Source organism: Clarias gariepinus, chromosome 28 (assembly GCF_024256425.1).
Source record: "Clarias gariepinus isolate MV-2021 ecotype Netherlands chromosome 28, CGAR_prim_01v2, whole genome shotgun sequence".
Lineage (NCBI taxonomy): Eukaryota > Metazoa > Chordata > Actinopteri > Siluriformes > Clariidae > Clarias > Clarias gariepinus.
The window spans coordinates 1,513,767-1,540,310 of NC_071127.1; the positions used below are offsets into that span (position 1 = coordinate 1,513,767).

At 37.2% G+C, this 26,544-nt stretch overlaps 1 protein-coding gene across 1 annotated transcript; it reads left to right on the forward strand.

Moving 5' to 3' along the window:
- Positions 1-889: 889 nt before the first annotated feature.
- Positions 890-25,510, forward strand: LOC128515579 (trichohyalin-like). The gene is made up of 5 exons (XM_053489669.1): positions 890-902; positions 3,814-5,643; positions 21,086-21,211; positions 22,438-23,079; positions 23,405-25,510. Exons 1-5 carry the CDS (start codon positions 890-892, stop codon positions 25,288-25,290), a joined length of 4,497 nt encoding a protein of 1,498 aa, XP_053345644.1. The 3' UTR covers positions 25,291-25,510.
- The last annotated feature ends 1,034 nt before the right edge of the window (positions 25,511-26,544 follow it).

The following is a 26,544-nucleotide window of genomic DNA, read 5'->3' on the forward strand; positions in this document are numbered from 1 at the left end:
CAAAGAGACATACTAAGCACTTAAGACAAATATAAACTTAACTTAATGCTCCAGAAACCAAAAGGCCAACTATAATTAACCAAACTGAAAATAACCAGACAAAACAAAACCCACTTAACAGAACTGAAATTAATGCTCGACCCAGTTTCCCAGAACAAACATGTATTTATTACAAAGCTAATGAGCTTCCTGGGTTCAGGTGCCCACCCATGTCACCTGACCGAGGTGCTTTCTGGAAAACTGAATCTACAAACTAAAACTACTAACCAAACATATTGCCCTCTAGTGGTGAACCCTCACACCGCCACTGTTTTTAAACTCCTATAATTTTATTTACTATAGTCAGAGGCGAACCAAGGTGAAGTGGGGGCCCCAGGCAAAATGAATAGATGAGGCCCTTCTAAAAGATTATTTCGTTAATATATCTTTGTTATCTAAATATACATTTATACAACATAAAAAAGTAGCCAAAGCACATAATATAACATATATAGTTAATTTTTTTTTAAACAAAGTGCATTTTCTTTGACAAAATATTATTCTAAAATTTTAAAGATACAGAACAGTCTTCTTATTTACAGTAATGGATTGTCACCTTAAAAATGGTGCTTATGAGCCTTAGCTACAGCAAATGCTGTCACTATGTCCTCCATATCCAAAGACCTTCGTATGTTCCGTTCAATTGAAATTAGTGCCAGTGCTGACAACCTCTCTTGGTTCATTGTTGATCTGAGGTATTTTTTTTATTAGCTGAAAAGCTTCTCTCACCAGAAGCAACGGTGATGGGAACTGTTAGCAGCAGACAAAGAGCAATGCTCAGGTTTCCATACAAATCTAGAAGTTGCTCGTTGTAGATGTAGTCTAGCATGTCTCTTGGAGTAGTAGATACATGATCAGGAAAGGTACGGACAGCAGCCCTGACCTCCATGACCAAATCCTCTGAATGTAATAACCTTTCCAATTTTTTGCAGTTGTCTTGGAGTTGCCCATTATGCGTTGCTTCTCTCATGTTTTCTTTTGAGAACAAGAAACTATGCAGGGCTGAACTTACCATTTTCACCATCAGGAGGCTGGATTGGGGTATCTTCTGTCTGAGGCAGTGGTGATAGGGACTTAAGCGATGCTCCTATTTATAAAAATACATGGTAATCTTCTTAATTTATTATTTATTATTAGTTTATCAACTGGCTATGGTAACTAATTTTCTAGAGTTGTAAAGTAAATGTATTGATATAGTAACACTATATCTAACATGCTGAGCCATTACCATTTTCACTGTCAGAAGGGTGGACTGGGGTACCTGTATCTCCCTGAGGTGGTGGTGGTGGTGACAGGAACTTAAGCAATGCTCCTGAATGCAGAAATATATGATTAGCATTTTAATGTAACCATTTTAATTTAATTTACAGTTTATTAACTATTAGTTCATTGTTAGTTGACAACTAATTATGTTAACTATTTTAATGTAGAAGAGCTAAATAAAAATGTCAACTAAGTAAAAGTAATTATATTTATTTTAATTGTTTTGTGAGCTCTCCACTGGCAGCAAAACACAAAACTAACCAAAACTTGCCAAGTGGTGATGTTCACCTGATTAACATTATCACCTATTGCAGCCTATTAATACCTGCATAAAATACATGCTGCTGTTACAGTACGTGTAACCCCAGCTAGTAACCCTATTAGAAATTAGACAATCTAGAAAATTATTCAACGAAAATAATAAGCTGGAACAACAAAAACACTGGTTTGTCATATAATTATCATTGTGTCATCAATGATCATTATCTCCATCACTTAACTTACCGCTGTCACGTTTCCTCTTTTTCCTTCTCTTCTTGTTTTTTTTTTCACTTTTGGCTGCCAGATGGATAAGTTCTTTTTATTTTTAAAAAAGCCTAGTAATAAGTGCTGCTATGCCAGTTTGAAAACCGCGGCTGACGCATCACGAAGAAAAAGCAAGCACATCCAGCGTAACGCAAGAGGGAGCCCTCTAGGGGGGGATGCGGATATATTGCTCCATAATATTTTTGCTTTTAATAATGACATTTCAGATTGTTCAAATGGTCAGCTGTCGGAGCCCCCTCAAAATGCCTGTCTTGCCTGACCTATTGCTACGCCTCTGACTATAGTTGAAACATCTGTCATTTTACTTCTCTTAAACATGTACGAATCTGTGAAAAAAAATCACTTACCTGAGATGATGAAAGAGCGCTTGGCTGCTGATCTGCCATTTTAGCACTGGTGGTTTAAAACGGTTGCGGGGAGCATGCTCCGAATTGATTCCTCTTCCCTCGAAAAGTAATGCCAGTGCCTTGATGACGTATTTTTGACAGTGGTGTAACACACAGCATTCATGGGCGTAATTTAGCAATTTTGCAAGAACGAGTTTTGTGTCTGTAAATGGTCTGAGTCGTATATTTCAGAATTATACTATAACAAACACAAAATCTCGTACCAGTAAGCTGTAGATAGATTTTGGAATCCAACTCGGACAAATACACATTTAAAAAAAAAAAATTTACGCAGGATTATTTTTGACAGTGATTTTATTCCATAGTTTGACTGCTTCCTACATTTGTTACTGCTTGTTTCATGTACAGAAATTTGCCACAGAAGTTGAAGAAATTAATTACATCTTGTCACTGAATGTGACTGTACATTACCGAGCGCAGGGAAAGAAAACCCATTACTTTCGCATTTGAATGAATGGCTTTGTTTTGAATATAGTGATTATAGTGGAAGGGGACTTTTAGCTCGTAAAACCGTTTATTGTGCAGCTGCCAACCCAGCCTGTTAGTTAGTGGTGCTTGCGAAGCGAAGCACTACTATTATCATCTCACAGGCTTATTAAGAGTGCTGCATCCTGATCAGTAAGAAGTTTCTGACAAGTAGACTGCACAGGGAGCAGGACGTGCACTTTATTCTGTGGATCAGAGGCAGTGGATCCACTGCTCTTCCTGTGAGATCCGGGATGTGAAAACCTGAATTTTGTTGATGTGAATTTTATTACCTGGAATTGTCTCGACCTAAATTTGTGATGTTGAAAAATAATGAAGATTGTATTTTTAACACTTGAAAATATTTTTGAACAGCAATTAAGTAACTTGAATATTTTGCATTGAGTTTTAAATGCTTGAATTACATTTTTATTTGAAATATACAATCACAATAAATTGCAATGCCAAACATGTCAAGCACTGTAAATGTGATAAGGACTTTTTCAATTCAGATCAAATTGCAACGCAGAAAAAATCATATGCAATTGAAAAATGCAATTCATTTATTGCAACAAAATTTTTTTCAGTTCATGTAACTTAACATGCCATTTTTTGGGAGGAATTTTGGCCCTGTTATACTTCCATAGATCAGTGAGCAACTGCAATTCAGTTCAATTTAGTTTTTTTTTCTGTTGCTAGTCAACAGCGCCATGTACAGTAGGCAATCAGGTGCAGCATGGTGTAGGTAAGTTTCCCAAATGCCACACTCATCAGAGACGTTATGCTTTTATGGTATAATTAACAATATATTTTAAAAAAAGAAAAAATAGGTTGGATAAAAAGGGAACAAAAACATCTTTATTTGTTGGTTCCTGCAGTGGTGTGGAAGATTCTGTTTATTATTGTTGCCAAAGGTTTTCTAGTACATAGAAGTACAGAACCCCTGTACACAGACCACATTAATTATTAATGTATTATCTTTACCAAATGTAATTAAAATTGCAGGTGTATCCTTACTTTTTGACATTTTTGTAAGAGAACAATAGAGACTTTTTCATAAATTTTTCATATATGTTTTGTTTTCTCTGTACAGACTCATTAATGCCCCCTGACACGCTCAGGATTGTGCTGCTGGGGAAGACTGGCGTTGGGAAGAGTGCATCAGGAAACACCATTCTGGGTAAAGACGTATTTACTGAAGACTTGTCTGATGAATCAGTGACATGTGTGTGTCAGACAGAGACAGTAGAAGTCTGTGGGAGACAGATTACTGTGATTGACACTCCAGGACTGTTTGACACAAGTACTGATAACGATGAGATCAGGAAAGAGATTATTAAATGTATCCCCATGGCAGCACCTGGGCCTCATGTGTTTCTGCTGGTGCTGAGACTAGGACAACGCTTCACACAGGAGGAAAAAGAGGCAGTAAGAATCATTGAGAAGACATTTGGACAGAAATCTAAAGTGTACACTATTGTGCTGTTCACTGGAGGTGACTCACTAAACGGAAAGACAGTTGAACAGTACATGGATAAGTCTGGGAGAGAGTTAAAGAAGATTTTATTAGAGTTTGGTAACAGATATCATGTTTTTAACAACAAATCTAAATCCAACTACACTCAGGTCCTGTCTCTTCTGGATAAAACCGACTCGATGGTGAAGGTGAACGGAGGAAGCTGCTACTCTAATGAGATGTTTCAGGAGGTGGAGGAAGTTCTAGAAGAGGATATGGAGAGAATACTGAAGGGTAGAGAGGAGCAGATAGAAAGAGAGAAAGAAAAGCTGAAGAAAAAACATGAAGCTGAAATGGAAGAAATGAGGAAAGAGATGCAGAAACAAAAAGAAAGACAAGAGGCAGAAGAGAGAAGAAAAGAGAAGGAATTTAAAGAGAGAGAAGAAGAAATAAAAAGAGAAATGGCAGAAAGCGAGAAACAGCTAAAAGAAGATTTCAGGAAGAGAAAAGAAGAAGATGACTTAAAGATGAAGGAATGGATGCAACAAATGAACACAGAGAGAGAAGAGAACAGGAAACAGTGGGAGAGACAAAGAGAGGAGGATAAGAAACAGAGAGATCAGGAGGAGGAGGGAAGAAAGAGGAGAGAAGAAGAATGGAAGAAACAACAGAGAGAGGAAGAAGAGAAATTTAAAAGAGAAAAAGAAGAGATTAAAAATAATAAAGAAGAACAATTGAAAAAATTACAAAAGGAGTTTGAACAGAAGGCAGCAGAAGAAGAGAAGAGACGAAAGGATTTAGAGGAAAAAATAAAGGATGCAGAGGAAAGTAAAAAGAAGGAACTACAAGACCTTCAGTTTTCTCAACAACAAGAGTGGGAGAGAAAGATGAGGGAAGAGGAGGAGAAAAGAAAAGAGGAGCAGAAGAACTGGGAGAAAAGAATGACAGATGTGGACGAAAAGTGGAGTTTAGATCAGATTAAGAAGCAGAAGATATATGACAAGGAAAGACAGAAAGAAAAGGAGGAAAGAGAGTTTAAAGAAATGAAAACCAAACTAAGAGAAGAGCAAGAAAAGAAAAGAATAGAAAATGGTTACAATGAGAAGATAAAAAAGATGGAAAAACAACTGAAGTTGCAAAGAGATAAAGATGAGAGAGAAAGAAAGAAAAAAGAAGAAGAACACAAACAAGAACTGAAAAAGGCTATACGAAAACAAAAGGAAGAGTTCAGAAAGGAGAAAGAAGAAGTGGAAAGTAAACACAATGAGGAGACGGAGAGAAATCTTGCCTTTATTAGAGAGCAGCACAACAGAGAGCTGGAGAAACTGTTAAGAGAGACAGAAGTAGGAGCCAGGAAACAGGCTGAGGAGGAGTTTAATGCGAAACTGGATACAATAATTAAAGAGGCAAAAGAAGCAGGATTTAAAGAGGGCTGTGAAAAAGTAGAGTCAGAAAGAACAATACCAGGTAGAGGGGTAGATCGAATTTGTAATAGTTTTTTTCCCAAGAAGGAAGAAAAAAAGAAAAAATGAATAAAAACTTATTTGAAATTAATCTAGAATTTTAGACAATAATAATAATAATAATTATAATAATAATAATAATTATTATTATTATTATTATTGTTGTTGTTGTTAATTCCCTGGGTGTAGAGTTAAATGCGGATTTCTTGAAATGTTGCTTGTGTCTAAATCAAATCACATTTATAAATTCTTTTTTCTATATAACTATTTTACAGTCTTTTTGTTTCTTTGGCTGCTTATCTTGTAATATTCAAATCTGAAATGTACAGTGACACTCACAATAGCAGTCAAAAGTTGGACAAAAGTTTGTATTCATTTTCTACATTTTAGAACAATACAGAAATTTTTTGACACAGAGGTCAGCTGTTCTAGAACAGTTCCTACAGTAACAGTATTATAATCAAGTGTGTTTTTAAAACCCATCAAGCTCCATGATGATGAAACTGTCTCTCATGAAGACCTTCCCAGGAGATCAAGACCAAAACTGAGCTCTGCTGCAGAGGAGAAGTTCATTTAGAGTCACCAGCCTCAGAAATCACCAATTAACAACCAGCACCTCAGATTAGAGCCGTTATGAAGCTTTACAGAGCAGAAGGAGCAGATAAACATCTCAATATCAACTGTTCAGAGGAGATTATTGTGTGTTTGTTTAGCATTGTTTTACGTACGAGTAAAAAAAACAGGACAATTGTTAGAAGGAGTGTCAAAACTTTTGACTGGTGGTTTATTCCTTAATTTTACAGCCAAATGGACTTTTGCATGAAATTGCAGCAATGCTGTGTGGAGGAGGCACTGCTGAGGTGTTATGGAAGCCCAGGTCGCTCTGATAGTGGCTTTCAGCTCTTCTGCTTTGTCGGGTCTGGTGTCACGCATCTTCCTCTTCACAATACCCCATGGGGTCTAGGTCGGTCAAGTTTGCTGACCAATCAAGCACAGGGATTGTGGTCAGCAAATGGGCCTTAAACCAGATATAAGTACTTTTGGCAGTGTGGGCAGGTGCCAATGTAACAGGTATAGAAATTAACCTGTTAAATTGTTAGAATTTACACAAAATTGTTCATTTCATATACCTGATGTAAGTGCCTGATTGAGGTGAGTCCTTTTCCCTTTAAATCCTGTGATGTCATCTAAAGCCAGCACAATTTCCTGTTTTGTCTCCTCTTCTTCCCTTTTCTTGATGGAACTGTATGGAAGAGGTATGTTATTTCTGACTCCTGCTAAACCAATTAAATCCATATTTTTATTAATTTTATATATATATTCACCCCAATTTGTGTGTATAATGTTTTTCCATGATAAAGTTTCTTTATACTTAATTCTCAAATTTATTTACATATGTTGAATTATTTTTGCTGTTATTCTTCCCTTTTTCTGATGAAACTGTAAGAGTGAAAACAAGGGCAATTCACACTCTGTTTGTTTTTTATGTGTCAGAGAGAGAGAGAGAGAGAGAGAAGAGAGATTAAATGATTCCAGTAAACCGCCACCTGTGTCCCGTGTTTGATTCACAAATTCAAATTCAAATTCAAATTTTATTTGTCACATACACAGTCATACACAGTACGAAATGTAGTGAAATGCTTACACAATCAGCAGTGACCTTAAAAGGAGAATTAAAACTTATAATAAGTAATAAATATCAATAGAAGAAATATGATATGATATGAATATGATCAAGTCCTGCTGGAAAATTAAAGTGGGTTGACACAAGAAATGCAAGAGTTGTAGCTTATGTCCTGGATACAGTAGGTAGACAAGCAGAATGATTATTACCGTCATGCTCACCAACGGCAGCAGCCAAAATAAATCAGTTGCATTTTAAAGTCATTCGTGAAATGACCGCCAGGTGGCGCAAAGTGAGATTGTTCACTCTACGCAGTTTTAAATAGAATTAATTCATAAAAAAGTCTTAATATGTTGTATCGAAGAAATACTACAGTGATTGTAATTTCCACATCTGAGAACTTTATACAACAAAAATGAAAAATCTGAACCAGATATATTGATATTTATTGTATAATAATGAGTCAAAAAAACAAACATTGGTTAAATGTTGTTTTGACAGACGATCAAGTTCACTAGCTGATAATTTTATTTGTACAAAGTATGAACTGATATCTCTGTATCTGTTTATTGTTATGTTAAAAAATGTATTTAAAAATACATCAAACTTTAAATATAGAAATAACTGGGAAAATAGACTTTCAGAATAAAACATTACAATAACTCAAAAAAGACGCACTAAAAATGCTGTGTTGTTTCTGTAAACACATCGTTGGGTGGTTTATGCTGGGTCAAAATTCTGGGTTATTTCGGGTACTTTAAACACATTGTTGTGTTGCTCATGTTGGGTCAGATGTAGTGAGTCATTTACAAATGAACACCAGGTTGGGTTATTTTGACCCACTGCACTAAAAAAAATAATCCTTTGATTTTACTTGATTTTAATGTGTACATCAGTCCCCATTCATCAAAATGTGACCAAATTACACAGTTTTTTCCTGCTAAACCAAAGTATTTAATTTATGTTAAACTTGTGTGAAAGAATCATGTTGACTTAACATAATCTTTATCAGTTACTGTAATAGCAATTGATTGTGCAATTGTAATGTAATTGAATTATGTCTATGATACTCCATTATCATTGAAAAGTCTAACAATTTCTTAGTGCTTACATTATTCAAATGTTTAATGTAATTAAAAAAAACTAATCAGTCAAATAAATTTTATTAGGTTCATTTAACTTATTTACTACAGCTGCATCCAACATAATTAAATACTGTTAACATAAATTAATAGCGTTGGTACAACAATTTTTTCAGTTGTAAATTAAGTTGATCCAACTCAAGTAAATTTAAATTTCAAGCCCTGGTCAACTGCATTCTGTGAAGGAAGGAAGCAAAAGAAATTTAGAGATTTATATTTTATATTTAATAAAAACCCTATTTTACACCAGCAGCAACTTACAAATGAGGTCTCAATTTGAAAAGATGTACAAAACATAAAACACCACAAATAAGTATTAATCATAGAAAAATAGTCATAAACACCAACAGAAACGTTTTGTACTTTATAACTGTACGTTATGACTTTTAAATATGACCGTTAGAGACGGTTGGTCAGGAAACTCCTGAAGTCAGATGCAGACAGGACACTTTCACTCACAAACACCTGTGGAAAAATATATAGATATATAATTGAAATTCATGATACTTTAATTAGCAAATGACCAATATTTATACTTTGTTCCTCTCACTTCACAACTCATGAGAACAGACCGAAACCAGAACCGAACCCAGATTAAGCACGCGCATATAACCGTTAGTATTTTAAGTGGAGGACTTTTGTTGTAATATATAATAATATTTATGCAGTATAATCAGTGGTGGAGGTGGGTCTGCATCAAGGATCGGCTCTAAGCCCCTTTTTGTTTGCTCTGGTGATGGAAAGGATGACAGATGAGGTAAGACAGGAGTCCCCATGGACTATGATGTTTGCAGATGACATTGTGCTCTGTAGCGAGAGCAGGGAACAGGTGGAGGAAAATTTGGAGAGGTGGAGGTATGCTCTGGAAAGCTGTGGAATGTGTGTTAGCCGCAGCAAGACGGAATACATATGTGTAAATGAGAGGGACCCAGGAGGATCGGTGAGGCTACAGGGAGCAGAGGTAAAGAAGGTGCAGGATTTTAAGTACTTGGGGTCAACGGTCCAGAGCAACGGAGAGTGTGGAAAAGAGGTAAAGGGGCGGGTACAGGCAAGTTGGAATGGGTGGAGAAAAGTGTCAGGTGTGTTGTGCAATAAAAGAGTATCAGCGAGAATGAAAGGAAATGTGTACAGGACAGTGGTGAGACCAGCGATGCTCTACGGCTTAAAGACAGTGGCGCTGAAGAAAAGACAGGAGGCAGAGTTAGAGGTAGCAGAGCTGAAGATGTTGAGGTTCTCTTTGGGAGTGACAAGGATGGATAGGATTAAGAATGAGTTTATCAGAGGGACAACCCACGTTAGATGTTTTGGAGATAAAGTCAGAGAGGCCAGATTGAGGTGGTTTGGGCATGTTCAGAGGAGAGATTGTGAATATATCGGTAGAAGGATGCTGAGGTTGGAACTGCCAGGCAGGAGGTCTAGAGGAAGACCAAAGAGGAGATTTATGGATGCAGTGAGAGAGGACATGAAGTTAGTTGGTGTGAGAGAAGAGGATGCAGAGGATAGGGTTAGATGGAGGCAGATGATTCGCTGTGGCGACCCCTGAAAGGGAACAGCCGAAAGACAAAGAAGAAGAAGAATTCTCTCCATCTGTTCTGTACTTTTCTACCCATCCCGAGGCATCTGGAGATTGTACCAGCTTCAGTAGATAAAGGCCAACCCTGTGAGGATCCTGAGGCATCCAGAGAAGGACCAGCTCCAGCTGAATTCTGCCTCATTATGATTGGAGCTACACATCCTGCTCGTGTGCTTCCAGTGACCCAGACCCCATCTGCCCTCTGCACCTACTGCCTCATCCCTATGCTGAACTGGACTTCATGTTAATTTAAATAATTTCTGTTTATATTGTACTCTCAGCTGCATAACACACATGGTGTTATATTATCTCTATCTGTTATCACCCAAATGAGGATGGGTTCCCTGTTGAGTCTGGTTCCTCTCAATGTTTCTTCCTATTGCCATCTCAGGGAGTTTTTCCTTCCCACTGTCGCCGTCACCCTTGGCTTGCTCATCAGAGAAATTTCATTCATTCATCTCGTTATTATCTAGAGACACTTTTCTCACACATACACAATTTATTATTATTATTTTTTTTTATTTTTTATTTATTTATTTTTTATTTTTTTGTGAATTTCTTTCATCTTTGTGAAACTGCTTTGAGACAATGACCATTGTTAAAAGCCCTATATAAATAAAATTGAATTGAATTGAATTGAATTAATCCACTATTATGTGCGGCTCATTAATCCTGCAGAGAATGAACTAAGGACTGAGGCGTCAGTCTATAGTTAAATAGCGCCACTCAGCGGTAAAAGCCAGCAAACACACAAAGCCAAATGCCGACGCTGAGCGCCGCGAGGGTAAAACCAACATTCCGATTAGGTAACCACTGTATGTTAGGCTAAAGACATGTTTAGCTAAATGAATGTTTAGCTAATTGCCACGGGTAGCTAAGTGCTATGTTTAGCTAATCACCATGTTTAGCTGATTGCCATGTCTTTAGCCCTAGTCTTGTCTCTTGTTCCCCCCGTGTCTCAAGCCCTAGTCTTGTCTCTAGTCCCGCCTTTTGTCTCCCCATGTCTCTCGTCCCCCTGTGTCTCTAGTCCAGTCTCTCGTCCTCCTGTGTCTCACCTCCAGTCTCTTATCCCCCCTATGTCTCTAGTCCAGTCGCTCGTCCCCCCATGTCTCCCGTCCCCCCGAGTCTCTAGTCCCTCAGAGTCTCTAGTCTTGTCTTGTCCCTGTTTCAGCTCCATGCGTGGTTTGTTTGTGCACTCTTAGCCTCTGGTCTAAAGCTACAGAACCTGTGTTTTACCACCAGAGCCAGAGTGTTATGTGTGTTTCGCCATAGAGCCTGTGTTTCGCCATAGAGCCTGTGTTTGGCCCAGTGCTGTTTATTATATTGTGAGTTTGTTGTTTGTTTCTTTATTTTGTGTTGTTTCTTTATTCATGTTTTATATTGTATAATTTAAAGACTCTTTTGTTTAAAATGCCCCTCTGCGCCTATGCCTGCCCTATGTGCCCACGGCAATAATATCAGCCATAACACCCAGTTCATGACACTCAACAGCTTGCTTAGGCTCCCTCCAGTAGCTCCAAAAGTCCAGCCATCACCCGTCTGACCCTAATCCTCCACAACGGAGCTCTGATTAAAGAGACAGATGAATTTAGTGAAGACAAAGATAAATAAACTTTACAGAATATCTAATTTTGATAAATATTTATTAATACACTTATTTTTCACAGAATTGCCTGTGCTAATGCTAACCATTGAACTTGTTAGCTTGTAACCATTGAACTTGTAACCATTGAACTTGTAACCATTGAACTTGTTAGCATTAGCCACTGTCTGTCTGTATTAACATCTGCATTAAATTAACCGAGAACTTACTTAATGTGCTTTTCATACAAATAAGTTAAGCGATATAACACTTGTATATGGGCATTAGTTCATTATTTCATTGAAAAAAGCTAGAATACTATTTCTGATTCCTACACCTGATTGAATGAAGATTTTTTTTAAACTGTCTGCCCTAAACATAAACATACAAGGACAGACGTACACTTACTGGCCAGCTTATTAGGTACACCTGTTCAACTGCTGATTAATGCAAATATTTAATCAGCCAATCACACGGCAGCACCTCAATGCATTTACAGTAGTAATCCTGTACCATAGGCTCGTGTGTGCTAGGGTCCTGAACGCTGTGATTAAGACAATTTAACCCACTGTCTTGATTCTGGTATCAATCCAAATGGTAAAAGGGACATCTCATTGTAAAATAAACTGTCTGCGGTAAAATCTAATTCTCACTTTGTCCAGGAACTAAATAAAAACCCAGGGGTACCTAACTCCTAACAACCTAGGGGAGTAATTTAAATGAAGAACCTGCCTGTTTAAAGGGGTCATACAGCACTACATGCACTATTTTAAGCTGTTTGGACTGAACTGTGTGTTAGGAGAGTGCGTACACAACCACTCTACGATGATAAAGAGCCGCCCAGTGGTTTTCTTTTCATTTATTACAATAACATGCCCCTTCTGAAATCAGGCCAATCGCAAATGCCTGTCGATGTGACGCCAAACCGACAGAGGACGCTCCTACACAAGTTGATTGACACTGGTGTTTTAGCAAAGACCCGCCCCGAGTGAGAAGACGCTGTCGGCCATTGTTTTTTCGCCGCTGGAGCAAAATGACGCCTAAGCGAGTGTTGTGTACAGTTGTTGGGTGTAATAGCGAACACAGCAGTTGTCATTCACTACCTAGGGTTAGTGACCTAGGGTACCTACCTAGGGTTAGGTATCTGAGCCACTGAGGACGCAGTGGCTGAATTTAGTTTTTGAAGCTAACGTCCCCGCTGATTTACCTAAATGCGTTCATGTTTGCGATAATCATTTTTCACCAGACTGCTTTATAAACGCGGGTCAATATAAAGCAGGTTTTACTAGGAAGCTGCTCCTAAAAAATGGATCTGTACTAACGCTTCGTGTTCCTGCTTCATCTTCACCAGGCTCGGTGAGTAATTTATTTTACTATGAGTCTTTGCAGATCGCCTTTTCTAATAATCACGATGAATGTGGAGTGTAAGTTAACTTAGGCCAGGGGTAGCTCAGTGGTTAAGGCGTTGGACTACGGTTCGGAAGATCCCAGGTTCAAACCCCACAACCACTGAGTTGCCACTGTTGGGCTCTTGAGCGCGGCCCTTAACCCTCAACTGCTCAGATGTGTAATGAGATAAAAATGTAAGTCGCTCTGGATAAGAGCGTCTGCCAAATGCCTAAATGTAAATGTAAATGTAAACTTATACTCTCATAGAACATGGTTATGGCTTCTTCTCTGTGTACATCCGTCTCTATATAATCCCTAATCGCCCGTTTATAATAAACAATGCATTAAGGTGACTGTCTAGTTGCAAACTGTGTACGTAGTCGGAAAACTATATTATGCTTACCTTTGTAACGTTAGATGGTTTATAACGATGTCTGTCGAAGATTAAGAAGTCATGTAAACACATCAGTAAACACATCGCGTCCGTATCTCTCTCAGTAAGCTTCTCCGGTTTTTGTTGTTGTTGCTCGCGGCAGCGCAACAGCCTGTTAATTCATGCACATGCAGTGATGAGAAAGACAAACGGGTCGATGCATGTCCATTCTTTTAATTTCTGCGTTGTCAGGCGATATTACAGGGTGGCAGGTTCAGCAGAGGTCATGAGCATTTAAATTAGCATGTACTGAAACAGGTTGCTGAGAACAGAGCTAGTTTTTACCAGGTAAAAGTAGTGTTTTTTTTACACAATCCTTTTGAATTTTTAATTAACGTATAATACAAACTTTTCATTGGGACCCTAAAGATCATATTAAAATTTTATGAAAAATATAATGTGTAGGACCTTTAATTTTTAAAGCTAGGTAGGAAAAACAACATTGACAACATACAAGTCTTATATTAAGAAAACAAATACTTTAACAGAATTGTTTTAAAATAAAATATGTTCTTGCACAGACCAGAAAACAAAATAGGGTAAATGTCTCAGTCTTTACACTCAAATAACCTTAGTGCACTTTGTTCTGGAATGCTCTTTAGGCAACCTCCAAAAAGATTTCGTTGGTGCGCTGAACATTGGAGCTCATGAAGAAACTTTAGGACATCCATGTTTTACATGAATTTAGAACAACTACTACCGCTTCACCAGAACCAAACTTCCAGTCAGTCAGCGAATGTTCTCTGATGTGCAGCAGCTTTATCCTCCTTTTGTGTCATTGATCGAAACATTGATGATATCCTTTCTGCACTCACACATTTGCGGTTTCACTGCACGCCATATTCTCCTTTCTCCTCTCTTCTCCTTTTTTGGCTCTGTCCTTGTCCACCACCCCAGGAAGGAAACTCTCAATATAATGGTTGTTGGTGGTGATAGACAAGCTTGTCTAAATATTTCCCAAACAGTTAATGTACTGAGATTTTCACACACACACACACACACACACACACACACACACACACACACACACACACACACACCTCGAGGTTTTACAGAAAATGTTAAATTCTCTGAGTAAAAAATGCCTTGTTGATGTCAGAGGAAAATAGTTTGAGACTGAACTCTAAAACATCTCGTTACACCTGAGGTCTGCTGAAGAGCATTTCTGAACACACAACACTTCGTACCTTGAAGCAGATCTGCAGATCAGCAGCAGAAGTGCCGCTCACACACAGGATTGGGGGGTGCGTGCCGCTCACACACAGGAGCGTGGGTATCGTTTAGAGGAGCGAGTGTGTGGCGCTCATAGAAGCAGAAGAGGTTGCATTCTGCAAGGGCTGTGGTTATGTGTATATGAGATGTGTCCAAGCCTTTGTCACAACACTACGAGTGTGAAATGTTTAGCCTAGAGCTATTGTATGTATGCCTCAGGTATTAGAGACTGGGTGTAAGAGTCTGTCCCCACTCTAGGCTAGTGTAAAGTGTTAAAGGTTTCCCGCATCCCTATGTGATTTGTGTTATTGAGTCCCTGCGTGTGTTTCCTAAACACCTGAGTGTGATGTTTTCCAGAGCCAGTGTTTTGTTTGTTTAGTCTTCATGTGATTAGTTTGTTTGTCAATAAAAGACTCTTTATTTTGAAAAGAACCCTCTGCGTTTATGCCTGCCCTTTGTAAGCCCACGGCAACACCATCAGCCCGATACACCCGCATCGTGACACCTTCAACAGCATATAATGCAAAAAATATTATGGAAAAAAAGTAGCAGTGCACAGTAAACAGGTCAATAAATACAAACAGTGGGACAATACAACAAATACAACATACATCAGCGAGGAGAACATAATCAGCACTAGAGGGATAAAAGTCCATGAGTTATAGAGATAAAGAGCTGTAACTGATAAAAATACCCTATTTAGTAGTGAGCATAAAAAAATATATGGAGATGAGATGGTTAATGGTTAATTATTTTTGAAGGCTATTATATTCCAGGAACCTAATACTTGCTTTCACTTTTAACCTCGTCACTGTCATGAAATGGCGTCGAGCAAAGGTAAGAATCAAATCTGCTTTTCATTAAAATACAAGTTTGCAAAAGTAAGCATTGGTGAGATGTGACAGCTTTATGGTTAATGAATGTTACGTTGAAATGGATAATATGTCACTGACATCTTTTAAGAGCGCTTTAACATCAAATGTTTTTAATGTTATTTTTTTAAAGCTTAAACATAAGCCTTTAACAAAACATTTTCCTATTTCATTGAAGTTACTTTAGTTCATTTTGCTATTGTTCTTGTGTTATACATTTTAATTACATTTATTTTTATATCTACAGCATATACAGTGTGGTTAAAAAGAAATAAAAATAGATTTAAAGAAAATGAAAAAGAAACATCACGTAAAAAAAAAAATTAATGAGAATCATTAGTCATTAAGTTCAAAGATCCATAGGTGCAGTTGTGTGTCAGCCATATAAGAGAAGACAAAAAGCTTATTTCCATTGCAACTTTATGACTTTTAGAAAAGTAATATTTATAGGTACACTTGTTTTTTTTTTTTTTTTTTTGCTGCACAACGAAGAATTGTCTGTACACCTGAGTCACTTGTAATCATTAAGTGATGACTAAAGACCGGTCGGTTTCTAAGGGTGCTTTCACACTGGGGTCCGGTCCAGTAAATTTGTATATTTTGGTTATTTGTTTCTGCTCCCTTAAAAACAACAGTGTTTGACTGATGGTTCTTTAGTTAGTAACCTAGTAAGTGTAAGGATATATCCCCCCCCCAAAAAAAATAAAATAAATAAATAATAATAATAATAATAATAATAATAATAGCCACACTTTCCCTCTAAGGAATTGTACCTCAAATCTTTCTCACCCCAATATTTCTGCCAACACTTAAGGACCACTGTTCAAATAGTATAGAAAAGGTCCATACACAGTAATCCACAGGAGATCTTGGTCAGTAATCACTGAGAACCAGTACCAGTACTCAACAAAAGCTTCTAAAGAGAAAGTCTATAAAGGCAATCAACCATTTGATAAGAATGTGAGCTGTAGCTGCCCTTAGGGTTCAAAGACCAGATGTCTTTGCCTTGCATGACTCCACACAGCCATATGTATGAAGTGACAATTAATACAATGGTAAGAAAAAGAATGTCAACCTTTTGGAATTACATGGTTTTCTGCATTAATTTGAGATTAAAATGTGATCTGATCTTAATCTCAAGTCAAAAGTATTGACAAATATGTTTCTAAAATAATAACACAAAAAAAAGATTCATGTTTTCATTAAGAACCATAAAAATCTTCTAGTGCTAGTGAAAAACGTTTGTGAATCCTTGAGGTAATGACTTTAAAAAAGCTAATTGGAGTCAGGTGTTAGCATACCTGAAACCAAGTTTGGAGGTGTGAACTGGAGCTACTTTGACTGATTAAAAAAACAAAAACAAATGTTTTGAGTTTAAATACACTCGTGAGCCATGCCTCGCCAAAAAGAGCTTTCAGATTATCTATGATTAAGAATTGTTGATTTACATAAAGATGGAAAGGGTTGCAAAGTGATTTCAAAGACGTTAAAAATTCAGTCTACAAAGACAATTTGGGACTGTGGCTACTACCAAAAAGTGGGTGTCCAGTCAAAAAGACGAAGACTCATCAATGAGGTAAAGAAACAACCCTGAGTGACAGCCGAAGATTTAAAGGCATATTTGAAACTGGCTAACATCCTTATTCCTGAGTATACAGTACGTAAAACATTGAGCAAGAAGGGTGCTAATGGCTGGACACTGTAGCAACAACCGTGAAATGGCTCGAGTCATTTGTCTAACCACACAAGGTGTATTTTCAATGTAACACTGTTGAGATTTTCTTAATATGAGGGAACAGAAACAACAAAAGAAAATAGATTCACCATCTGACTTAATTTTACTGTTACATATTTGTTTTTGCAGGATCCACAAACTTTTTTTAACTGGTTTCTTAATAAGGTAAATTATGCTTTCTTTTAACTTTAGATTTTAATCAAACATTCATATCATCCTTTGTTTGCCCTTATTTTCTTTCTATCAATCAGCATTTGAATATGAAATCACAGTTTTAACACCAAACAAAAACACTCGAATTAAATTGTAATGGATATTTCAATGTCAACTGTCATGAATGGGTGGTAATGGCTGGTAATGGTTGTTAATGCCGTGGGCAGAAAAGGGCAGGCATAGGCGCAGAGGGGTGTTTTTAAACAAAAGAGCCTTTAATCAGGATAACAAAACAGGAATCACAAAAAAACAAAAACGAACAAAGAAACAAAACACTTAAATTTTACAACCCATAACTGACCAATACCCAGGCTAGAGGACAAGACACTAAACATAAGCATTCTACTGAAATACATGCTTAACTGACAAGACAGACTAATACACAAAATATAAGCACCATGTAGAGACACATGCTTAAGGACGAAACACAGGCTCGAAAACCCGTTTACACAGACTATAAGCATTATGTAGAGACACATGCTTAAAGACACCACACAGACTCAAGCTAAGCATGGAGCTGAAAACGGGGACAAGACTAGAGACACGGCAATCAGCTAAACATAGCTATTAGCTAACCATGGCAGTTAGCTAAACATACAACTAGCTCCCGCATCACCTGACCGAGGTGCCTTCTGGGAAACTAAGTCTGCAAAACCAAAACTACAAAAGACAAAATGATGTTTTCTAGTGGCGATTCCTTACATCAACACTTGATTGCTTAGTCTCTCATAAAAACAGTCTTTAGAAGCTATGTAGAGAGATTTAAACATCTCTGAGCTGTCGATGAGGAAATAAAAATTAAATTTCTCTGCGATCAAAAAAAACCTGAAGACTTTATTATACATCATACATTTAAAACAGAACTTAGATGTGTACAGTACTGTACATGCATTCCTCAAATAAAGAATATCTACTCTATATATACCATGTCTGTGATCATTTGACCACTTCCCTCCATATAATTAATCACATAGCTGCCATTTAACCAATACAGTAGTACACACTGTTTTTTCGTGTCTAAATCCTCCTTACCAAGACAGTCACTAATCTCTCAGAAACCTTCAGAGAGGTTTGGATGCATTACATCTACTTTAAACACATTTCTTTCACCCGTTTAAACCAAAAATACACTTTGTAACTCTCAATATCAGCCTTACTCATGAGTTATATATGTATGGTTTATTTTTTCACTCACATAAATTCTTTAACATGTCGCTAATACCGTGCTCATCAGGAATGTGCAAAAAAAAGTGAGGCTTTTAACTTAATGTGAACATCTTGTGCGAAAACTTGCTGCATTTCTGCACTGCCGTTGGTCCATTTCAAGTTCAGGCTTAATTATTATTAGCCGCATTAATAGCAAAATAAGAATATATCACTATATAATTACTATTTATTTTATAAATTAATTTCTTCTAAAGATTTTTTTATGGTTTTCACATCATCTCGTTATTAACAGATTTTTTTTCCTACTTACGGTAACACCACCACAAAGGAAGCTGCTGTTTATTAAAAAAACGCTGCATGCCTGAAATTTGCGAAAAAGCACAGTAACACTCCACAGTGGTCTTGCCAAAATGTTTTGTGCACTGATAAAACTAAGATTGAACTATTTGGAAAGAACATGCAGCACTACATCTGATGTAAAAAGGGTACTGCATATAATAATAAACACATTATTCCAACCGTAAATTATGCTGCAGGAAACATCATGGTTTGGTCTGTTTTGCTGCGTTAGAGCATGGCCAGCTTACAGCTATACAGGGGAGGATGAATTCCCAAGTGTATCAAAAAAATCCTCAGAATAATGTCAGAATGTCTGTACATCAGCTGAAACTCAGTAAACGTTTGGTGAGACAACAGGACAATACCTCAAAACACTGGAGCAAGTACAAAACAGAAAGGCTTCAGAAAAACAAAATCTGCTTTTTAAAGTAACAAAGACAGAGCCCAGACATCAACCCAATAGAGATGCTATGAAATGACCTCAAGAGAGCCATGCACATGAGATGTCCAAATAATATTACAGAGCTAAATCAGTTCTGCCAGGAAGAATGGGCTAAAATTAATTTTGTGCAGGTAAAAAGGATGTGCATGTCTGATCTAAAGCTGCAGGAAGTGCCTGTTTGAGGTTATTGCCATTTTGAATGTTTCATGTTATTATTTTATACAGATTATATTTGTCAGTACCACTGATCTAGATGAAGATCAGATCACATTTCATGTCAAATTAACACAGAAAATGTGCAGCTTTCATATGCAGTCAACAGAAAGGACAAATAAAAGTCCCAAATATTTTTAACCCAGTAGATGTTACATCCAGGGGTCAATTTGAGAGGGGATGCAGGTGAATGACATTTCTCCTGTTAAAGAACATGACAAAAACTATTACCTCCACCATCATCCCTCTTACCACCCCTTTTAGATTAATAATGCTGTGTAATATGTAAAACTTGTCACCATTTTTGCAATGACCAAGATAACAGTTCAAGCACAGCTTTTGACATATTAAAAAAAATAAAGAACTTAAGGTATGATATATAGGCACAACTCCTCTCAATGGAGACGTGATGAAAACAAAGGATTCAGTTTAATACAGAAGTTTTTGAAATGACTGACAGCTTTAATGATCATAAAAGATGAGTCCTTTATCCAATTTGTGTTTCATTATTAATTTAAAGAAGAGGCTTTGTTTTTTCATTCGACTTTTCTTTCATTCTTTCTTGGCTTCACCTACATGCTTGGGTACAAGAGGGTCAAAAGTAGATTTATAAATGCCATAATAATAATTTGATGATTTGCCTGTGTGTATGTGTGTGTGTGTGTGTGTGTGTGTGTGTGTGTTTGTGTGTCATGTGTAAAGCTATGGAAAGGATCAAATAATACTTTTAACAAATGCTTGTGTTTAGTTTTGATGGGTTCAAGTAGATTTAATTAAGCTTGCATTGCCATATTTCACAATCATTTTATATGGTTAGTTGTTTTCACCCTATACACTTCTGACTTTAGATACAACAGTGAACTTGTCCACATGCAAACAAAGTTCTAATTACACAGCATTGGTCGGGTGTGTAAGGAATAGACAGGAAAATGAATATTGTGGAGCCCTTTTTTGAGAGGTGTGAATTGAATGATTGGTAATAGGGTTAATAAGCTGCTCAGGAAAGTAGGCTTAGTTGTGGGAATCAGACTTGCCTCATTAGAAATGGTGGTCAAACAAAGATAATTTAAAACATACAGACCATAATGAATAATTACTCTCACCCACTCTGCGCTTTCTTTAAAAAAACAGAAGAGCACATTCAGTAACAGACTGAGGCAGGGTCACTTCTCTAACGAATGTTATGGTTGTTTATACCAACAGCAAATAGGCTCTTTAAGTCCCTGTAAATGAAACTGTGAATATGGTATAAATCCAGTAAGACCAATTATTTAGTCCACAGACACTATTCCAATATCTTCGGCCTAATCCGGTTTAACTTATTTTCTACTTTTGCACTTTTGCAATGATTTTTAAGACTTTTTTTTGTGATTATGTCTGTTTTTGTTTAAAGTAATAAATGTTATTAATCCTTACTGTAAAATATCTCTTTTTTAATGTTGTTTAATGTGGCTGCAGCTCTGCATTTTCCCTTGGAATTAATAAAGATAAATCTTATTTTCTTTTCCAGAATGGAGAAAGCGATGCCGTAGGGGAGGAAGCATAGCCAACAGAAGCCCCCCTGCCAAGACCACCAAGCTGAACTACTCCTGTTTGGCTCAGGATAAGGATGAGGACATGGATGGAGGAAGTAAAGGCGAGTCTAACACTCCCACTAAACATCCCACTTTTTCAACCTACCATACAATCCATGCATCCCCTCAGCAGATAGCTGGCAGAGTGAAACACACACATAAAAAAGTTTGGAAGCCATACCTACTGGTGATTTTAGACTGTGCCAAACATTACCCTAAAGCTACCTTGCTCTAAAAAGCCACATCCAAGAGTATTACCAAGAGCCCAATAGCATATCTCATTTGAAATTTGTTGTTGTAAAATCAATGATGAGCAAGTGACAAGGATGCTGCAAGACAGTGTGATCAAAGTGCAGCGAAGCCCAAGCCTGATGGGAGCCTCTGCAATGATTTCAGAAGACTCAACCAGATGTCAGCATTTACTGCATGGATGAGCTCATCAAGTGACTGGAGAGAACCTACTTTATCTTTACACTGGATCTCAAAAAAGGGTCACTGGGAGCTGGCAATAGCGTGACCCCAACCTACCTTCAGCACCACCACTGGCAGTACTGGGTTCTCCCCTTTGATTAGCACTGGTCAAGCTCCAGTGGTTGATTGGAGGTGCTGTGCTCTCTGGGAGGCTGGGTTCACTATAAACCCGAAGAAATTTTATTTGGGACTGATTGAGGTGCAGTCCCTTGGATATTAGATTGGCAGATGAGTCCTGAAGCAACAGGAAAAGAAGCTCAGGTGTAATAAAAACAGGATAGCATGATATAACAACATATTTGTCCCAGTCTTTTTCTCTGCAATATAGTAAGAGTGGGTGAAATCCAGGCAGAACAGGCGTTTAAGGTCCTTAAACAAAGTCTCACCAGCTCACCCATTCTGATTAATTTAGTTTTTGTCCAACCCTTCAGTGGATGGTGATAGCTAATAAAACCAGTGGTTTCTCTGACTGCAGGGCTTCAAGTCCAGCAATCTGGATGGCCTTGAACCCTTGACCCTGGAGGTGTGAGTCTATAGTGCTAACCGGTATGCCACTATATGCCACCATTATGGTATAATATAATACAATATAATATGATATAATATAATATACTGTAATATAATATAATATAATATAATATAATATAATATAATATAATATAATATAATATAATATCTTCCACACATGATAAAAATTGGTGTGTCTGTATATTAAATTATTCAAACCAGACTGTGTGTGTGTGTGTTTGTAGTAAAGTCAGCTATTTTTACTAATTTTTGACTTATTTTTTCTGTCTTTTTGCTTGTTTATTTGTAGAATCAAAACTGACTTCACGTTTAAAACTAGTCCTGCTGGGCACGGAGGGAGCAAAGGCCTCAATATCTAACCTTTTATTAGATAAAAATGCCTTACTGGTACAGACAGAGTTCAGCTTGATGTGTGTAAAGCAGGGAGAAGTGTGTGGACACGTGATCACGATGGTGGAGATGCCAAAACTCTACAATACTCACCTCTCAGAAGAGGAAGTGCTGCGTCTGACTCTACACTGTGTCTCTGTCTGTGATTCTGGAGTCCATGCTTTCCTCATCATCATTCCAAAAGGTCCTCTCACTGATGAATATAAAGCAGAACTAGAGATATTTCAAACAATATTTGGCTCAGGGGTTAATGACCACACCATAGTCTTCATCAACCAGCAGTCTCAGAAGGAGCAGGTACACGAGAGTCTTGACTCTGTGATTAGGGCATGTGGAGGACGATATGGATTCTACAGCAGCAGAACAGATGCAGCAGAACTTATTACACATGTGACAGATCTTGTGAAAGAGAACAACAGTCAGCTGTATACCGTGGACATGTACACTCATGCCCAGATTCAAACACAGCTGAAGTACAAAAAAGAAAAAGAAAATCTTCAACAGCAAATGACTGAACTCAAGATGGGCAATCAAACTGAAGGTAAAGTGTCCAAGTAATAACAATCATCAAAGTTATTAAATTTAATTATATTATTAATAGGAAAACTCAGTGTGACGTAATGCCATGGATACCTTCTCAGGCAGATCGGTGGGCAAATGCAATACCTGTTGCTAATCAACACTGACATGTAGGCTAGATATGTACTAAGATATGTTAAGATGAACAGCGATGAGAGAAAAACAAAATGAGAACAATGAGAACCAGTTCACAGTTCTTTAGCAGTTTATTAGTTATATCTAAGTCCTACAGTATTGTCTCATCTTTGTCTCTTTTATTAAAGATCTTTTTTTTTTTTACTGTACAGATTCATTAATGCCGCCTGACACACTCAGAATTGTGCTTCTGGGGAAGACTGGGGTTGGGAAGAGTGCATCAGGAAACACCATTCTGGGTAAAGAAGTATTTAATGAAGACATCTGTGATGAATCAGTGACCCGTGTGTGTCAGAAAGAGATGGCAGAAGTCAGTAGGCGACAGATTTTTGTTGTCGAAACACCAGGACTGTTCGACACAAATATTGATAATGATGAGATCAGGAAGGAGATTATTAACTGCATCTCTATGGCAGCACCTGGTCCTCATGTGTTCCTGCTGGTGCTGAGAATAGGACAACGCTTCACACAGGAGGAGAGAGAGGCAGTGAGCATAATTGAGAAGACATTTGGTAAAAAATCTAACATGTACACCATTGTGCTCTTCACTGGAGGTGATATGCTGAAAGGAAAGACAGAAGAACAGTATGTTGAAAAGGCTGGGCCAAATTTAAAGAAGGTTTTATCAGACTTTGGTAACAGATATCATGTTTTTAACAACACTGATAAATCCAGCTACACTCAGGTCCTGTCTCTTCTGGATAAAATCGACTCGATGGTGAAGGTGAATGGAGGAAGCTGCTACACTAATGAGATGTTTCAGGAGGTGGAGGAAGCTCTAGAAGAAGATATGGAGAGAATACTGAAGAGTAGAGAGAAGCAGATAGAAAGAGAGAAAGAAAAGCTGAAGAAAAAACATGAAGCTGAAATGGAAGAAATGAGAAGAGAGATGCAGAGACAAAAAGAAAGACAAGAGGCAGAAGAGAGAAGAAAAGAGAAAGAATTTAAAGAGAGAGAAGAAGAAATAAAAAGAGAAATGGCAGAAGGGGAGAAACAGCTAAGAGAAGATTTCAGGAAGAGAAAAGAAGAAGATGACTTAAAGATTGAGGAATGGAAACAAGATATAATCAGAGAGAGAGAGGAGAACAGGAAACAGTGGGAAAGACAAAGAGAGGAAGATCAGAAACAGAGAGATCAGGAGGAGGAGGAAAGAAAGAGGAGAGAAGAAGAATGGAAGAAACAACAGAGAGAGGAGGAAGAGAAGTTTAAAAGAGAAAAAGAAGAGATTAAAAATAATAAAGAAGAACAATTGAAAAAAATACAAAAGGAGTTTGAACAGAAAGCAGCAGAAGAAGAGAAGAGAAGAAGGGATTTAGAGGAAAAAATAAAGGATGCAGAGGAAAGTAAAAAGAAGGAACTACAAGACCTTCAGTTATCTCAACAACAAGAGTGGGAGAAAAGGATAAGGGAAGAGGAGGAGAAGAGAAAAGAGGAGCAGAAGAACTGGGAGAAAATAATGGCTGATATGAAAAAAAAGTGGAGTTCAGATCAGGTTAGAAAGCAAAATCAATATGACAAGGAAAGACAGAAAGAAGAGAAGGAAAGAGAGTTAAAAGAAAAGAAAAGAAAAGAAAAAGAAGAGCAAGAAAAGAAAAGAACAGAAAATAGTTTTAATGAGAAGATAAGAAAAATGGAAAAACAATTGAAGGTACAAAGAGAGGAAGATGAGAGAGAGCGAATAAAAAAGGATGAAGAACACAGACAGGAAATGGAAGAAAAACTACATAAACAACAGGAAGAGTTCAGAAAGGAGAAAGAAAAAGAAAAAAGAAAACAAAATGAGGAGAAAGAAAGAAATCTTGCCTTCATTAGAGATCAGCACAACAGAGAGCTGGTGAAACTGAAGAGAGAGACAGAAGTAGCAGCCAGGAAACAGGCCGAGAAGGAATTTACTGCTGAACTGAATAAAAGAGTTAAAGAGGCAAAAGAAGCAGGATTTAAAGAGGGCTGTGAAGCAGTAGCGTCAGAAAGAACAAGACCGGGTAGAATTTTAGATAGAGCTTATAACTGGGTTTTCCCAAGAAGGAAAAAAGACTGATTTAAATTCATGTGGAATTTTTACCAATAAAATCTCTGTTTGTTGAGTGCAGAGTTAAATGTACAGTATGTATAACTGACCAGTTTCTTGCTTCAGGTAGCCTTGCCTCTATTTTTAATCACATTTCTTTACATTTTGGTAATATAAAAGCAGATTTTGTATGTTTTTATATCAGTCATTCTTGAGAAGTAAGACAGAACATGTCCATCGCATAAAGTTGTGTTTTTTCCCTATAAAATTCAAAAATAATTAATATTTTGATTATGATAAATTTTATAGGCTAAATCAACTGTTGACAAATCAAAATTTTATTTGATAAAGTGCCCCCACTTTACCTGAGAAAGTCCTTGTTTAGACCAACGGTCCACATTTTTAAATAGCTACATGAATTATTAAAATCCACAGTAAGAAATCACTTGCTCTGTGCAAAGTAAAATAAGTACATTTTAATCAATTAATGTCTGTTAAAAATGTATTTGCTGAATTTGTGTCTTGAGTAACTGTCAACACCAACATTTCAGAAAAAGAAATAATAAAAGTCAGGGAACCTTTACCTGAAAAAGGACCTCTTTATGAAGCTCTTCATGACTCCCTGTTTGTTCTATAACATGTTTAACTGCTTAGGTTCTTGTATATAATAATGTAAGTCTTCCTCCCACCTTCTATAATAATATTCAATATTTTTTATGTTTTTAATTGTTTAATGTTTTAATGTTTAAGATTTGACATTGATACTGGTGCGGTCACAATCATAACATGTCAACACCATCATTTTATTAAAATTACAGTTAAACCTTGGATGGCGGGCATAATTTGTTCTGGAAGCATGCTTATATATCATTTCAACCATGAGAAATAATGAAAACTCTCTTTCCACTAACGGAAACACTACTTTTAAACAAGGAACCTCTCTAACTCTGACAGAGAGAGACTCTGGATCTATAAGAACGAACGACTTTAATGACACTTTTTTTTACTGCTTTTGCTTTTACATGCGGGCACACACATAACACGATTTCATATTTACCAGTATACGCGTGCACGGATGCTGACTATATTTGTGACCCACGCGCACTAAAACCGAGCATGGAAGACGATTACCCACAATTCCGCAGTGAGAGAACAATAACCATTAGCTCAGTTATGATCACGTGAGGCTCAGCAGACAGTGCAAAAATACTACTTGTATATCAAGACCTCGCTTATTTATTATAAAAGCAAAGTAGCATCATAATTATTTGAATTATATTAGCC

What these genes read in the sequence shown, in the direction of transcription:
- LOC128515579 (XM_053489669.1), top strand. An exon ending in GTCAGAAAGAACAATACCAG is followed by an intron (nt 5,644 to 21,085) that starts GTAGAGGGGTAG and finishes TTTCTTTTCCAG; the next exon opens with AATGGAGAAAGCGATGCCGT. An exon ending in CATGGATGGAGGAAGTAAAG is followed by an intron (nt 21,212 to 22,437) that starts GCGAGTCTAACA and finishes GTTTATTTGTAG; the next exon opens with AATCAAAACTGACTTCACGT.